General features: G+C 41.5%; 1 protein-coding gene across 1 annotated transcript in view; it reads left to right on the top strand.

Moving 5' to 3' along the window:
* RIOK3 (RIO kinase 3) overlaps positions 1-12,098 on the top strand; it is a 28,802-nt gene extending 16,704 nt beyond the window's left edge. The window contains exons 8-13 of the mRNA XM_032152649.2: positions 3,197-3,394; positions 4,718-4,877; positions 6,778-6,858; positions 6,951-7,040; positions 9,055-9,162; positions 10,911-12,098. Coding sequence (XP_032008540.1) covers positions 3,197-3,394; positions 4,718-4,877; positions 6,778-6,858; positions 6,951-7,040; positions 9,055-9,162; positions 10,911-11,018 — 745 coding nt within the window. The 3' untranslated portion in view covers positions 11,019-12,098. The remainder of the gene's footprint in view (positions 1-3,196; positions 3,395-4,717; positions 4,878-6,777; positions 6,859-6,950; positions 7,041-9,054; positions 9,163-10,910) is intronic.
* The last annotated feature ends 3,920 nt before the right edge of the window (positions 12,099-16,018 follow it).

The raw sequence follows: 16,018 nt of genomic DNA, 5'->3' as shown, positions 1-16,018 counted from the left end.
CCAGCTACCTGGGAGGCTGAGGCAGGAGAATGGCGTGAACCTGGGAGTGGAGCTTGCAGTGAGCCGAGATCGCACCACTGCACTCCAGCCTGGGTGACAGAGCAAGACGCCGTCTCAAAAAAAAAAAAAAAAAAAAAAATCCAATGTTGAGCATAAAAAGCTAGTTGCAGAATATATATACAGTATATCATCTATTTAAATTTTTTAAGTCATACAGAAAATTACAGAGATGTTTATAGATGCTTGTGGATACTTATATATTATCTTTTAAAAGAGACTAGAAATACAGCATTTATGATAGTTATTGCCTCTGGTGAGTTAAGATGGGGAATGGTAATCAGAGGGCACTTCAGCATCATCTGTAATGTTTAATTCTTTAAGAAAAAGGCTAAGGGTGGGAAGGTTGAAGTTGAGGCACTGAGAAGATTAGGAAGGTATGTGCTTAGAGGTAGTAGGAAGTAAAGTGGTGTAAGCAAACTGGAAATTGGTAAGGAGGACCTTAAGAGCTAGGCAGAGGGATGTGTCATTTGCTAAGAAACAGGATCTTTTTGTAGTAGGACAATAACAAGGCAAATCTTACAAATTGGACTCGATCCTAGAGACCTTCCAAGTAAGGGATCTCTTGTATGGCATTTTTGCTAGGGCCTCACCTCCTGTGTGGTTAAACTAGTCCAATGAAAGGAGCTTATCTCAAAATCTAGCCTATTCTGTCATAATGTCTTTTAAGTTATTAGAGATTTCTTCTCTGAATAGAGTCTCTAATCTGTCTCCCTGAAAATTGTGTCATCTGTTAACCAAATAGTTGAGCAGGTACTAGGGATACAGCAATGAATGGTACAAGGAAGGTCTCTGGTCTAATGGAATGTGCTTCCCCCATCAACCCCTCTCCATGACAATAATAAACAAAAAATGTCAGATATGTGCTATGCAGATAGTGAAAATAGGATGATGTCATAGTGACAGGCTGACTAGCTTTATTAGTAGGACAGGGAACGCTTCTCCAATGAAGTGACATGTGAGTGACACATCTAGGATACATCAAAGATCAGGTGGATGGGCATTCTGGACTAGAGAACAGCTAGTGCTAATGCCTTAGGACAGGTACAAAGTTAGTATCTTTGAGGGAAGCGTAAGAAACCCAGTCTCCCTGGAGCATAGGATGTGAATGGGAGAGAGGGGGGGCTGGAGGACTAAGCAGGGGCTGGACCAGGTAGGATTTTGTAGGCCAGGGTAAGGAGTCTGCTCTTTGACTGCTCTGGAACCAAAGCTATGAGTTGATTCTTATTTTAAAAAGATTGCTGTGTGGAAAATGAGTTATAGGAGGAGAAGAGAAGAAGCAGTAAGATCAGTTAAAACGTTGTAGTAGTTGAAGTGAGAAATGGTGAAAGGTTGGACTAGGGAGGGCGGTAGTGGAAGTGAAGAGTAGGAGAGCGTTGGTGTGTGTTTTGAAGGCAGAGAGAACAGCACACGCTGTTGGATTGGAAGTGGGTGTAGGAGGATAGATTCTGGGCTAGAGCAGCTGATGGTGGTGCTGTTTGACGAGGTGAGAGCCTGGGGAAGGGTAGGGTGAGGACTCAGCATGAGTTTTGTTTTGGGCATATTAAATTTGAGATGCCTGTTAGACTTCTAAGTGATGTCACGTAGGTGTTGGATAAATGGGCCTGAAGTTCTAGGGAAAGTCAGGACTGAGATAGAAATGTGGGAGTTGTCGGCCAGGCACGGTGGCTCATGCCTGTAATCCCAGCACTTTCGGAGGCCGAGATGGGTGGATCACCTGAGGTCAGGAGTTCGAGACCAGCCTGGCCAACATGGCGAAACCCCGTCTCTACTAAAAATACAAAAATTAGCCTGACGTGGTGGCACGTGCCTGTAATCCCAGCTACTCAGGCGGCTGAGGCAGGAGAATAGCTTGAACCCGGGAGGTGGAGGTTGCAGTGAGCCAGGATCACACCACTGTACTCTAGCCTGGGTGACAAAGTGAGACTCTGTCTCAAACAAAAAAAAAAGAAAGAAATGTGGGAGTTGTCTATATAGAGATGATATTTAGAGCCATGGGGCTAAGTGAAATTGCCCAGGAAGAGAAGGGTGGTTTCTTAGAACCAGGTGAAGGACTTTAACCTTTTGAGACTAAATGGAAGAGGAGTCAGTTGGGAGAATATGGTACAGCAGGAGGTTTGATTCACATTCTGTCCTTTGGAAATATAGTTCGTTTCTTTCCCAGATTAACATCCTATCAGATGTTTAAAGGTAAATATTAATACTGTTTCTCATTCCATCCACCTTTTCATTCCCACTGCCACCATCATGACTGAAGTTCACTATTGGGGGACTATTGCAGTAGCATCCTGAGTCGACCCCACACCTCTAGCCTGTCCCTGTGCCCTTCCATGCTGACAGTATCGTTCACTCGATCTTCATGAAGCACGCATTTGAGAGTGCCATACACAGAAACCCTCGCGATTCCCCATCACCTCTAGGAATTTGTCCAGGCTCTTCACAGATGTGCCTCTGTCCTGTCCTTTAGCTCCAATTTTTTTTCATTCTCTCTCTCCAGCCAAGTCTTAACTATAGTGTTTGTTGTTCCTCAGACATGTCCTGTGGTTTCCTGCCTCTGCTTTTGTTCATGCTGTTCAAATCCTACCCATTGTCCTGTTTCTGTTTCAGATGGCACTTGTGCCGTGAAGTCTTGCCTGACCTTTCCAATGAAAAGGGACCTTTCCTATTCATGTACTTCTTTTGTTCTGTGTTGCCACTTCTTGCAGACTTGTGGGGCAGGAACCATTTGATTCACCTTTATATGTCTGCTAGGAGTGAAAGAGTTATGTTTTAAAAAGCTGTTTTATTTGTTGCTTTTATTGAATTTTGCTCCTGAACCATATTGGGAAGACCGTAGCCTATTTTCAAGTGCATATGTCTTCATTGTATCTCAAGCTTGATTCCGTAGTCATTAAGTGAAGAACATTATGTGATAGATGGTTGAAAATTGGTTGACAATTTATTTGAAAGTATATTTTATTTAAACAATCAAACCAAAACCTAAGGCTTTATTAAGATCCAAAACCTAAACGCTTAAAAAAACAAGACTTGACACTGAGAGAAGGTAGATCTAATTTAATGTTACAGAATCTTTATTTTGAAATTGTTGTACTAGTGAGCTGGCAACTTGTACTGACTTGATTTTTTTTCTTCCACTTAGCATGGAAGATGAAAAGGAAGATAGTAAAGTTATACCTACAGAATGTGCCATCAAGGTATTTAAAACAACCCTTAATGAGTTTAAGAATCGTGACAAATATATTAAAGATGATTTCAGGTTTAAAGATCGCTTCAGTAAACTAAATCCACGTAAGATCATCCGCATGTGGGCAGAAAAAGAAATGCACAATCTCACAAGGTAAAGAAAATATTGTGCTAGACGTAATCTTCGGTAAATACCTTTTTCGTTAGGATAAAAAAATCCATGCTTTCTTTTAAATTCATTTATAGAAATAATGAAAGGCCAGGTGTATGACCTCGATTCATACTTTTAGGATGAAAAAGCCATTTTCTTTTTTCTTTCCTCAATGAAGCTTGAGGGAAATCTGGGCATTTTCTGCCTTAGACACTTTATCATATATCTAAATGCCATTTTTAAATTGCTTTTATCAAGAAGTAAAACTTCCAGCATCCAATTAGGCTTAGCATAAAAAAAAAGGTTTCTTTTTTGTTTCAGAAAATGTTTGTTACTTTTGTTAATTTTGTGGGAGTAAGTTCTTACCAATCAAATTACATTTTGTTTTAATTTTTATACTTGTATCTGAATTTTCTAAGCAATTCATTTTCTATCAAAGAATTTGTTTTATCAACCAAGAAATTCAGTAATAGTCCTTCTCATTAAAAACCTTTCTATTATCTTAATTTATTAAAAGCTTAATTTTAGTTTGTTATTTTCTAAAGATATTTGCTTTCAAAAGTAACTATTCATATATATCAGTTACAAAATTCTTCTACTGAGAGTTCCCCACCAAAATAAGCCAGGCATGGTGTGCACGTGTACTCCCAGCTACTTGGGAGGCTGAGATGGGAGGACTGCTTGAACCTAGGAGTTCAAAACCAGCCTAGAAACATTAGACTCCCGAGACCTTGTCTCAAAAAAAAAAAAAAAAAAATGTTTTTTCAATTAATTAATTAATTCCAGGTAGAATCATTTTCTAGAAGGTCTTGCTGTCCTCCAGTCTCTTTTCTGTACTCCTGAAATTCCTGCCTTTCTTAAAATTCTTCAACAGTTTTCCATAGTGGAGCTTGCCTGTCTCTGTAGCCTTAGCCCACATTGCCCTTCCTCCTACTCACAGATCCAGCTATGTTGATTGATATACATTCCCCAAATGGACTGCTCTTGAACACCTCCCTGCATTCCCTTGCACTGTCTTCATGTGGCTAATTCCTATTCCCTACCTCTTCTTCTAATAAGCCATCCTTGGTGCTGTGTGCTCCTGTAGCTCCTACCCATACCTCTGCCAGTGCGTAACTGTAATTGTCTCTTTACTTGTCTGTCATTTCCATCAGTCCCTGAGTTCTCTACGGGCAGAGGCTGTGTTTTACTGTCTTTGTATTCCCACATCACCAGGGTAGAACATAGTGCCAGCTCATTGCAGGCCCTGATTAGATATTTATTGAATAAATGACATATTTTCTCTCCTTCTGATCTGTATATTCTGAATCATTTCTTTCTGTATAGAATGCAGAGAGCTGGAATTCCTTGTCCAACAGTTGTACTACTGAAGAAACACATTTTAGTTATGTCTTTTATTGGCCATGATCAAGTTCCAGCCCTTAAATTAAAAGAAGTAAAGCTCAATAGTGAAGAAATGAAAGAAGCCTACTATCAAACTCTTCATGTAAGTTGTGCTTTTAAAAGCATTCACACACTACCTTTAAAAAATATTTCCTCTAAACTTTAAAAAAATTTCCTTAAAGAAGCCAGGCATGGTGACTCACACTTGTAATCTAGAACTTTGGGAGGCTGAGGCAGTAGGATCACTTGAGCCTAGGAGTTTGAGACCAGCCTGGGCAACATGGTGAAACCCTGTCTCTACTAAAAATACAAAAAAAATTAGCTGGGCGTGTGCCTATAATCCCAGCTACTCGGGATGCTGAGGCACGGGAATTGCTTGAACTAGGGAGGTGGAGGTTGCAGTGAACCGAGATTGCACCACTGCACTCCAGCCTGGGTGACAGAGTAAGACTCTGTCTCAAAAAAAAAAAATAAAATAAAAAAATAAAAATTAGCTGGGCATGGTGGCACACACCTGTAGTCCCAGCTACTCGGGAGTCTAAGGTGGGAGGATCACTTGCACCCGGGAATTTAAGGCAGCATTGAGCTATGATTGTGCCACTGCACTCCAGCCTGGGCAAGAAATAGAGCAAGACCCTATCTCTTAAAAAACAAAAAACCCCAAGTTTCTTAAATAGTGCTATTTCAAGGTGCTATAACAAAGACAAGTTGAAGTTTGTGAAAGAATGTTAACACTGAAGAGTTGTTTTTCTATCAATATATGTGTGTCTTAAATAGTTTTAGAAAACTTACAGACTTAACCAGGGAAGTCGTCATTGCTAGGATTAGTGACATAGTGCATGAAGCTATTTTTCACCAAACTTCATTAAATAAAATTTGCTGTTAGTACATTTAGCAAAGTGCCTCATTAGTTTGTGTGCTTTCATGAATGTTACAGTTTTTTGGGACTTTTTTTTTTTTTTTTTTTTTGTCAAATAAGAGACAGGGTCTCACTATGTTGCTTAGGCTGGTCTCAAACTCCTGGGCTCAAGTGATCCTCTTGCCTCAGCATCCCAAAGTGCTGGGATTACTGGTGTGAGCCACCACACCCAGACATTGAATGTTACAGCTTTAACAGTGAAGGAAAGAAAGCAGGTCTGGTCTCATCATAAAAGAGTGATGATGAAAATTGAAAACAATAGGGAGTACAGGTGTTAAGTTGGAAGGCACATGTCGGGAATCTCAAGGAAACTACATGCTTTGAAATAGCAACTGAATTCAATCTGAGGGCCTTCTAGGTTGAGAAAATGCTTCTAATACTGCCATTATCCCTCTGTGTTTTAATTGAACACTGGAGGAACTTAATGTGCTACTTTATGCAATCTCCACTTGAAGCTGTCGTGTAATGCATCCATTGATCTAGATATGGAAATTTTAATCCAAATTAATTTTTAAAGATATAGCTAGAAAGGTGACCCACCTTTCTCTGCCTCCAAAGGTAAACATTGAAAGGAAAATCAAGTATGTTTTTCTGGCCTCTTTGGGAGGTGGAGTGGCTGGGGAAGAGATTAAATAGTGATGAAACTTTTCTATTTAATTCTATTAAGGCTGTCAAACAAATGCATTAATGTTGATTTCTACTATAAGACTTTGCGGGGGCTGGGCACAGTGGCTCATGCCTGTAATCCCAGCACTCTGGGAGGCCGAGGCGGGCGGATCACGAGGTCAGGAGATTGAGACCGTCCTGGCTAACATGGTGAAACCCCATCTCTACTAAAAAAAAAATACAAAAAATTAGCCAGGAGTGGTGGTGGGCGCCTATAGTCCTAGCTACTTGGGAGGCTGAGGCAGGAGAATGGTGTGAACCTGGGAGGCGGAGCTTGCAGTGAGCCGAGATCACACCACTGCACTCCAGCCTGGGCGACAGAGTGAGACTGTCTCCAAAAAAAAAAAAAAAACTTTCAGGGTTGTCATCATCAATAATACCACTTAATTTATTAGTTTCCTAATGTGTGCCTTCACAGTTGATGCGGCAGTTATATCATGAATGTACGCTTGTCCATGCTGACCTCAGTGAGTATAACATGCTGTGGCATGCTGGAAAGGTGAGGAGAACATTTTGTTAACATTCAGATTTAATTACTTTAAGTAAAATTTAAAATGTAAGTACATCAGTTTGTGTTCTGTATTGAAATAGGTCTGGTTGATCGATGTCAGTCAGTCAGTAGAACCTACCCACCCTCATGGCCTGGAGTTCCTGTTCCGGGACTGCAGGAATGTCTCGCAGGTAGATGTGTAAATCAATATGCCTTTTTTTGTTGGATGTAACAGCTGCAGGTATTTTTCTCACTCCTAAGATAAGTAAGAGGACCATATTCTTAGAAATTGAAGGAAGGGATACGGGCTGCTTTCAGGACAAGGATATAAAGATCAATTTGTCATATTTCATTTTGCAAGAATTTGATTCCATGTCTCACAGTTGGGTAAAATGTTCAAGGGGTGCCAGGCACGGTGGCTCATGCCTGTAATCCCAGCACTTTGGGAGGCTGAGGTAGGTGGATCACTTGATGTCAGAGGTTCAAGACCAGCCTGGCCAACATGGTGAAACCCCATCTCTACTAAAAATGCAAAATTAGCCAGGCGTGGTGGCAGGCGCCTGTAATCCCAGCTACTTGGGAGGCTGAGGCAGGAGACTCACTTGAACCTGGGAGGCAGAGGTTGCAGTGAGCCAAGAACGTGCCACTGCACTCCACCCAGCCTGGGCAACAGAGCGAGGCTCCATCTAAAAAAAAAAAAAAAAAAAATGCTGGGTGCGGTGGCTCATGCCTGTAATCCCAGCACTTTGGGAGGCCAAGGTGGGTGGATCATCTGAGGTCAGGAGTTCAAGACCAGCCCGGCCAACATGGTGAAACGCTGTCTCTATGAAAAATACAAAAAAATTAGCTGGGTGCGGTAGCGTGTGCCTGTAATCCCAGCTACTTGGGAGGCTGAGGCAGGAGAATCACTTGAGCCTGGGAATCGGAGGTTGCAGTGAGCCAAGATTGCGCCATTGCACTCCAGCCTGGGTGACAGAGCAAGACTCCTTCTCCAAAAAAAAAAAAAAAAAAAATGTTAAAGGGAATAAGTGAGTGTTTTGGCTCCTTGTATATAAGCAGTCGAGCAGACATTTAATGTGTGCATAGTGCTTAAACAGAAGCTGGTATATGGTGTGCCTGTATGCTTGCTGCCATTATTACCATTGAAAGAGGGACAGTCTCCATTGTGGGACAGTGTCTGATCACTGTCACTGTGAAGCAGGGTAAGAAGATTAGGTGGCTGGGCATGGTGGTTCACACCTATAATCTCAACGGTTTGGGAAGCCAGGGAGGGAGGATTGCTTGAGCCCAGGAGTTTGAGACCAGCCTGGGCAACATAGTGAGACGCCTATCTCTACAAAAAAATTTAAAAAGTAGCTGGGTGTGGTGGAACATGTCTGTAGTCCTAGCTGCTTTAACTGGGAGGCTGTTTTACTAGGGAGGCTGAGGCAGGAGGATTGTTTGAGTCCAGAAGTTCAAGATTATAGCGAGCTATGATTGTGCCACTGCACTCCAGCCTGGATGACAGTGCTAGGCCCTGTCTCTTAAAAAAAACAAAACATATATATATATAAGGTAAAATTTAGTAAGCACAGGGTTGGGTCACACTTGTTTGGTATTTCTAAGGGAAATGAATTGTTGGCAGTAGATTCAGATAGGAATGATCTTTCTAAAGGATAGAGTGACTTCATATTGGAAATAACCTCTGAGCCTGCTTGAAATTTTTAATTTCTGGGGTTTAGTGAAAGTATTTCCTTTACATATCCAAAGCAATGCCAAGTGGTTTTATATATAGCACTCATTTTTATAGCTATAGAAGGTGCAGTGGTATGAGCTAAATCCAGAAGGCAGAATGGATGTGTGAGAGGATGAAAAGCAACTAGAACCTGAGCATAGTCCAGCTTGGAAGTAGGAAAATCGATGGTTGAGAAATGAGAGAAGGAATGTAGTGGCTCAAGAGATCCTCCCTCCTTGGCCTCCCAAAGTGTTGGGATAACAGGGATAACAGGAGTGAGCCGCCATGCCTGGCTGAGCCAGTAATTTTTACTCTCTTAAAAACTAGGTTATTCCTACCTAATGATTCTGCCTTTGAGTTGAAATTACTGTGTGTGTGTGTGCACACGTGCATGCGTCCAAGTCTTTTTATAAATGTGCTGCTCCCTGTTTTTAGTTTATAAGAGAACATTGCTAATACTTCTTACTGACTTTCTTGTATTTCCTTACTAGTTTTTCCAGAAAGGAGGAGTCAAGGAAGCCCTTAGTGAACGAGAACTCTTCAATGCTGTTTCAGGCTTAAACATCTCAGCAGATAATGAAGCTGATTTTTTAGCTGAGGTATGTGATAAACTGCTGTTTTTTACCTTGCTGGTCATGCAGAACTGCATAGAGGAGATAACTGAAACCCAGAGCTAGTTTTATCCTCCCTTTCCCAAAAAACAAAATTAATTTGAGATTTTTCTTTTCTTAAGATGTTTTTGGTTTTTTCTTTTCTTTTTTTTTTTTTTTTGAGATGGAGTCTTGGTTTGTCACTCAGGCTGGAATGCAGTGGCGTGATCTTGGCTCACTGTAACCTCTGCCTCTCGGGTTCAAGCGATTCTCCTGCCTCAGGCTCCCGAGTAGCTGGGATTACAGGTGTGTGCCACCATGCTTGGCTGATTTTTGTATTTTTGGTAGAGACAGGGTTTCGCCATGTTAGCCAGGCCGATCTTGAACTCCTGGCCTCAAGGGATCCACCCACCTTGGCCTCCCAAAGTGCTGAGATTACAGGCATGAGCCACTGTGCCCGGCCTGTTTTATTCTATACTTAAAATTCAGAATACACACACAGCAAAACATTTCTTCACGGAGGGCACCATTTGGTTAAGATGGGCAAACTGTACATTTCCAGTAGACTCCTATTTCCCCTATTTAATGAATGAGGAAGTTGATGAACACTCTGAGTGATAGAAAAAGCAGTAACATGTGGTCCCTGCCCTTTACTAAACATAGAAAGTTAGAAGTGCCCATCTTTGGAAATACCCAGTTATTATAATATCAGATCTAGAGAACCATGAAAAAGCTTCCTCCAGAGAAAGTCTCTTAAAATTGAACAAAATCTAAAAGGTGAAATAGCAGTTAATTATTCCCAACATTATAACAAAGCGGAGAGTGATTACTGAGTCTGTTCCAGAAATTCCCAGGATGACTTGAGTTTGGGTAAGCTGTGCCTAGCCTAAGGCTAGAGAGAAATAACAGAAAGATGGTAAATTCAGCTTCCAGCACAATACAGTTGCTCAGTGAGTAAGTGATACTGTTGTTTGATGAATGCTGAATTTTCTTTTTCCTGTTTCTGGAATGTTTTATAGAACACATTTCAAAACATAGATGATTCCAATTGCTAGCTGGATAAAGATAGTAAATACTGACCCTTGTGATCAAGTTAAAAAAAATACATGTATGTATGACTATGTGTGTGTACTTGGACGCATGCACGTGTGTGCGTGCACGCACACACACACACACACAGTAATTTCAACTCAAAGGCAGAATCATTAGGAATAACCTAGTTTTTAAGAGAGTGAAAATTACTGGCTTAGTCAGGCATGGTGGCTCACTCCTGTTATCCCTGTTATCCCAACACTTTGGGAGGCCGAGGAGGGAGGATCTCTTGAGCCCAGGAGTTTGAGACCAGCCTGAGCAACATAAACTCCATTAAAAAATAAAAAATAAAAAAATTGGCTGGACACAGTGACTCACGCCTGTAATCCTAGCACTCTGAGAGGCCAAGGCGAGTGGAACACCTGAGGTCAGGAGTTCGAGACCAGCCTGGACAACGTAGTGAAACCCGTCTTTACTAAAAATACAAAAATTAGCTGGCGTGGTGGCACATGTGTCCCAGCTACTAGGGAGGCTGAGGCAGGAGAATTGCTTGAACCCAGGAGGCAGAGGTTGCAGTGAGCCGAGATTGCACCACTGCACTCCAGCCTGGACAGCAGAGTGAGACTGCATCTCAAAAAAAGAAAAAAATTACTAGCACAATCTAAAATATGGTTTCTGTGAAAAGTAGGATTTTGACAAATGGATTCAATGTATTATTTTTGTAGATAGAAGCTTTGGAGAAAATGAATGAAGATCACGTTCAGAAGAATGGAAGGAAAGCTGCTTCATTTTTGAAAGATGATGGAGACCCACCACTATTATATGATGAATAGCACTAATACCCACTGCTTCAGTGTTAACACAGCAGTGATTGTCAGCTGCCAATAGCAAATGAAGTTATGGGTGACCTGAAATACCAAAACATGAGGAGTGGGCAATGGTGCTTCTGTGCTTTTCCCCCTTGTAACCCATGTGCCAGATGTGTGGAATTTTTAGCTCGGCATTGAGAGAATAAAATGTCACTACCTCTCATCTTATGAATAGGATAATATAATTCTTTAACAGCTATAGGTTATCTGGCTGAAGTAGACCTAATTTTATGTGACTTGTGGTGTAAAATATCTTGATGGTAATTTTTAAAACTTAGGTAACATTTCCAAATATGGGAGGAAAGGACAGATGTGTTTACAAGGGAGGATTTTACAACATACTTGCTTTATTCACCTCCCGGTTTTGTGTTGCGTCTTTCCTTGAATATTTTACTGGCCCAGAGTTAGCCTTTCTCAATTATGTTTCCAGACTGTGGCCGTGATTCTAAAGGAAAATGTGTGCTCTTTAGTGGGTAGAACAAATGGAAAATTTGGTTTCAGAATGGCTGACAGAAATCGACATAAGTCATGTAATTTTTGTTGATATATCATGAAAATGAACAGAATTCTTTTTCCATACTTATATCTAAGAAAAGGCATCATAGGTTTCTGAAAGAGATAACTATGTAACAGCTTTTTAACTATCCAGTCAACTTTCAGCTTTTCTACATTTAGGTAAAATGGTTAGGATATAACTCATGGTGTGGCTAATCTACATTTATCAACAAAATGTAAATTATCTGAAAGGACAGAATATAAGATTTAACCATGTTTGACATATTTTAATTTAGTTAATGAAGCAAAATTCAGTTTATATTTCACTAAAACTGTACTTGATTGATTTTCAGGGAAATATCACAAATTAGAAATATTAAATCTAAGGATGAAAGGTATATATAAAACAATTTGGGGGCCAGGCACGATGGCTCAAACCTGTAATCCTAGCACTTTGGGAGGCCAAGGCGGGTGGATCACTTGAGGTCAGGAGTTCAAGACCAGCCTGGGCAACATGGCAAAACCCTGTCTTTACTAAAAATACAAAAATTAGCCGGGTGTGGTGGCACATCTCTGTAATCTCAGCTTCTCAGGAGGCTGAGACAGGAGAATCACTTGAACCCGGGAGGCGGAGGTTGCAGTGCGCTGAGATCATGCTACTGTGCTCCAGCCTGGGTGACAGAGGGAAACTCCGTCTCCAGGAAAAAAAACAACAAACCCAATTTGGATACCAAATTAATCAACTAATTTGAGCTATCTGGCCTTACTCTTAGTAGTTTTTAGTACGTGCTGGACACCACTTTGAAAAAGCAATCACTGTGCTAGAAAAGTATATTGGCTTTGTTAGGATTGAAGTTCATTAACTTCAATGTAATCATGCCTCCTGTTACTGAAGTCAGATTGGAACCACTAAAGATCCAAACCTTCTGTCTGGTAATAGAAAGTAAAAATCTAGACATCATTTACATTTGAGAAAGCTGTTTTTAACATTATTTTAAAATGCCAAATATGTTCTTTCTAGAAAAATATTTATTTTTGTTTTTGTTGATAGCTTTTAATTGCATTTCAGAGAGGTGTGATTTTGGGTAGATGCTGATTACATTTTTGAAACGTTCACTATTCCAAAATAAAGATTTAGAGGACTGGTGATACTGGCTTTACAGAAATTTCAGAGAACTAATTTTTAAAACCTTTAGCATTTAAAACTTTCTTTGTTTTGTTTCCTGACATACTCTGACAGAGCAGCAAACCACTGCTGTGTGGCATTCTTGGAGTGTGCTGTGAATGTGCTTTTTAAGAAATTAAAAAGAGATCATTTTAAAATTGGTTCTTTGTGTGGTGTCTTCCTGTTCCTTATATTAACTTATGTCCTGGTACCAAGTTGCCGTTTCTGTATAAAGTTAAGCAATACTATTTTAAGTAGATTATTCCCCATCAACTTCTCATTGTTAGATTTCAATCTCAAATGGCCTACTTCACATTACAAATAGGTTTTCACGCCCCCCCCCCCCCCCACCTTGTAGATTAGAGAGTAGATTTTTTCCCATAGTAGAAAAAGAAAGTGAAAAATACTGGTTTGCTAAGTAAATAAAAAGTCAAATACCAGCTGGGTGTGGTGGCTCACACCTGTAATCCCAATACTTTGGGATGCTGAGGCAGGATGATCACCTGAGCCTAGGAGTTTGAGATCTGCCTGAGCAGCATAGCAGACCTCATCTCTACAAAACATTAGGTGGGTGTGGTGGCATGCATCTCTGGTCCCAGCTACTTGGGAGGCTGAGGCAGGAGGATTCTTTGAGCTCAGGAGATCAAGCCTGCAGTGAGCTATGATCACACGACTACGCTGCAGCCTGAGTGATAGATAAAGATTTGGTTTCAAATAAATTAATAAAATGAAAATATATAAAATACGGAAATAGGGATATTTTATCTCCCATTAAGTTATCAAAATAAGGATGACTAGATAGCTTTTATTTCAACAAGATAATTACCAGTTTCCTTTTCATAAAAATTAGTTTTTCTTGCTTACAAAAGTAAGTCATTTATTTGCATTTAAATATTGTAGGAATTCAGAAATGTTCAAGTAAAAGTCCCTCGGCCAGGCGCAGTGGCTCAGGCCTGTAATCCCAGCACTTTGGGAAGCCAAGGTGGGCAGGTCACCTGAGGTCAGGAGTTTGAGACCAGTCTGGCCAACATGGTGAATCCCTGTCTCTACTAAAAATACAAAAATTAGCTGGGCGTGGTGGCACATTGCCTGTAATCCCAGCTACTTGGGAGGCTGAGGCAGGAGAATCACTTGAGCCCAGGAGGCAGAGGAGCTGAGATGGTGCCACTGCACTCCAGCCTGGGCAACAGAGCGAGACTCTGTCTCAAAAGAAAAGTAAAAGTCCTTCATATTCCAAAGACTATTGTTTACAGTGTGGCATACATCCCTGCAATTTTTTTCCCCTTTGCATATGGTATTTCCTTTTTAAAAAAAACCTTTGAACAAAAAGGATGAAGCAAGGCAGCTGATGGGGAAATGTTGAGCACGGGAGACTCTAAGGAAGATGAAGACAATAGGCCCTAAGATGTGTTAGGAGTACGTTTCTTACTGCTCATTCGGGCTCTGGGCATCAGAAGAGATTGTTTTCTGCACCTTTTGAAATTCCAAGCTCTATAGGAGCAGAGAAAAGCTCATCTGATTATATTTTCAAACCTTGATCCTTAGGTTTTTGAAGACAATATTTTTCTATTGGATTTTTGTCAGGATTACATAAAAATAAGTTACCAAAGTGTGTTTTATATTTGGAGACATCAGTTTACTAATTTGAAAGCCTGTTGTTTTTATTCTTTTCCGATTTGTTTCCAATGTAAAAATAATACAATGTTGCATTTAGAACAGCTTGGAACAGTGTTACTTTTACCATCCTAAACTTTCCAACTTTCTCCCAGACTTGGCTAGCTTTTTGAGGAGTTAAGATCAAATTCGGTAGATAAGAAAGTGGCAGATGGAGGGGTGGGGAAGGTGGGGTATTCATTACAGAATACGAGTGAGCTACTACAGATAGCTCTATAAACTTGAGGGAAAAAAATCTGTGCCACAGGTCTCGGCAGCTTGGGTGGTGGGAGGAGCAGCAGTAGCTGGTGAGCCCAGCTTCCAGAAGGCTCTGGTTTCGCCATTGCCCGTAGGCACCTGGCAGGCCCCCTCCCCACCACCAACATGCCCAAGAGGAAGGTCAGCTCAGCCAAGGGGGCCGTGAAGGAAAAGCCCAGGAGGAGATGGGCACAGTTGTCCGCTAACCTTGCTCCTGCAAAAGTAGAAACGAAGCCAAAAAAGAAGGCAGCAGGAAAGGACAAACCTTCAGACCTAAAAGTGCACACAAAAGGGAAAGGGGGAGCAAAGGAAAAACAGGCTGAAGCTTGAGTCCCTGCCCACCTCCATTCCTATCTGGTCTAGAATGTTTAGTTGGCAGTAAGATTTTTGACTCTTAAGTCTCCTGGCCGTAGGGGCCCCACTAGGGGACATGAGGGACCCAGGGCCTGTAGCACGCCACCCCTGCATCAATATGGGCCAGAATGAAAGCTTGGCCATCAGCACTGCCTCTGGGATACGTTGGCCTCGCCATACCTTCCCCTACTTTGGAATTCAGGCACAACTGACCAAGCAAAAGGGCTTCACACCTTTGGAAAGGAAAACCTTTTGGCCGATTCCGAAGGGAATGCGTTAAGGCTGCTCTACTTTCTGTTACCTGGTTTTACCACTTTTAGGCCCATTAATGGTGATCTTATTGTTAGTATTTGGCCCATTGGGCCGAGCATGATGGCTCACGCCTGTAATCCCAGCACTTTGGGAGGCTGAGGCGGGTAGATCATGAGGTCAAGAGATCGAGACCATCCTGGCCAATATGGTGAAACCCCTTCTCTACCAAAAATAAAAAAATAAAAAAATAAAAAATAGCTGGGCATGGTGGCATACGCCTGTAGTCCAGCTACTCGGGAGGATCACTTGAGCCCAGGAGACACAGGTTGCAGTGAGCCGAGATCACGCCACTGCACTCCAGCCTGGGCAACAGAGACAGGGTGACATGTCCATGACTCTTCAGTGCAAACCCAAATCAGGGAGAAAGGGGGTGGTACCTGGGGATGTGGGACAGAGGAGGGTCCCTGAAATCCCCCCTCTTCCAGAATACCAAATGATTATTTCACCCCCTAATTAAACACCCATAAAATTAGAAACCCAAACTTCCTCTGTGTGACTCATTTTCACAAACATGCCTGCACTTCTCTCTTCAGTGCATACTGTCACTTTGCAATAAAAGCTTTTTGCCTTTCCCTTCATTCTGACTTGTCCCTGAATTCTTTCTCGAAAAGAAACCAACTGGGGCGGGGGTCTCACCAGCATCTGGAGACCCTCCTGAACCTTCTGGCAACCGTAGGGGAAAAAGAGCAGAAATCACCCACAGTACAAGACAATTACCATATACATT

The sequence above is a fragment of the Hylobates moloch genome, unplaced genomic scaffold, assembly GCF_009828535.3.
Source record: "Hylobates moloch isolate HMO894 unplaced genomic scaffold, HMol_V3 SCAFFOLD_5, whole genome shotgun sequence".
Classification (NCBI taxonomy): Eukaryota; Metazoa; Chordata; class Mammalia; order Primates; family Hylobatidae; genus Hylobates; species Hylobates moloch.
This window is presented reverse-complemented; position numbering and strand designations above follow the sequence as displayed.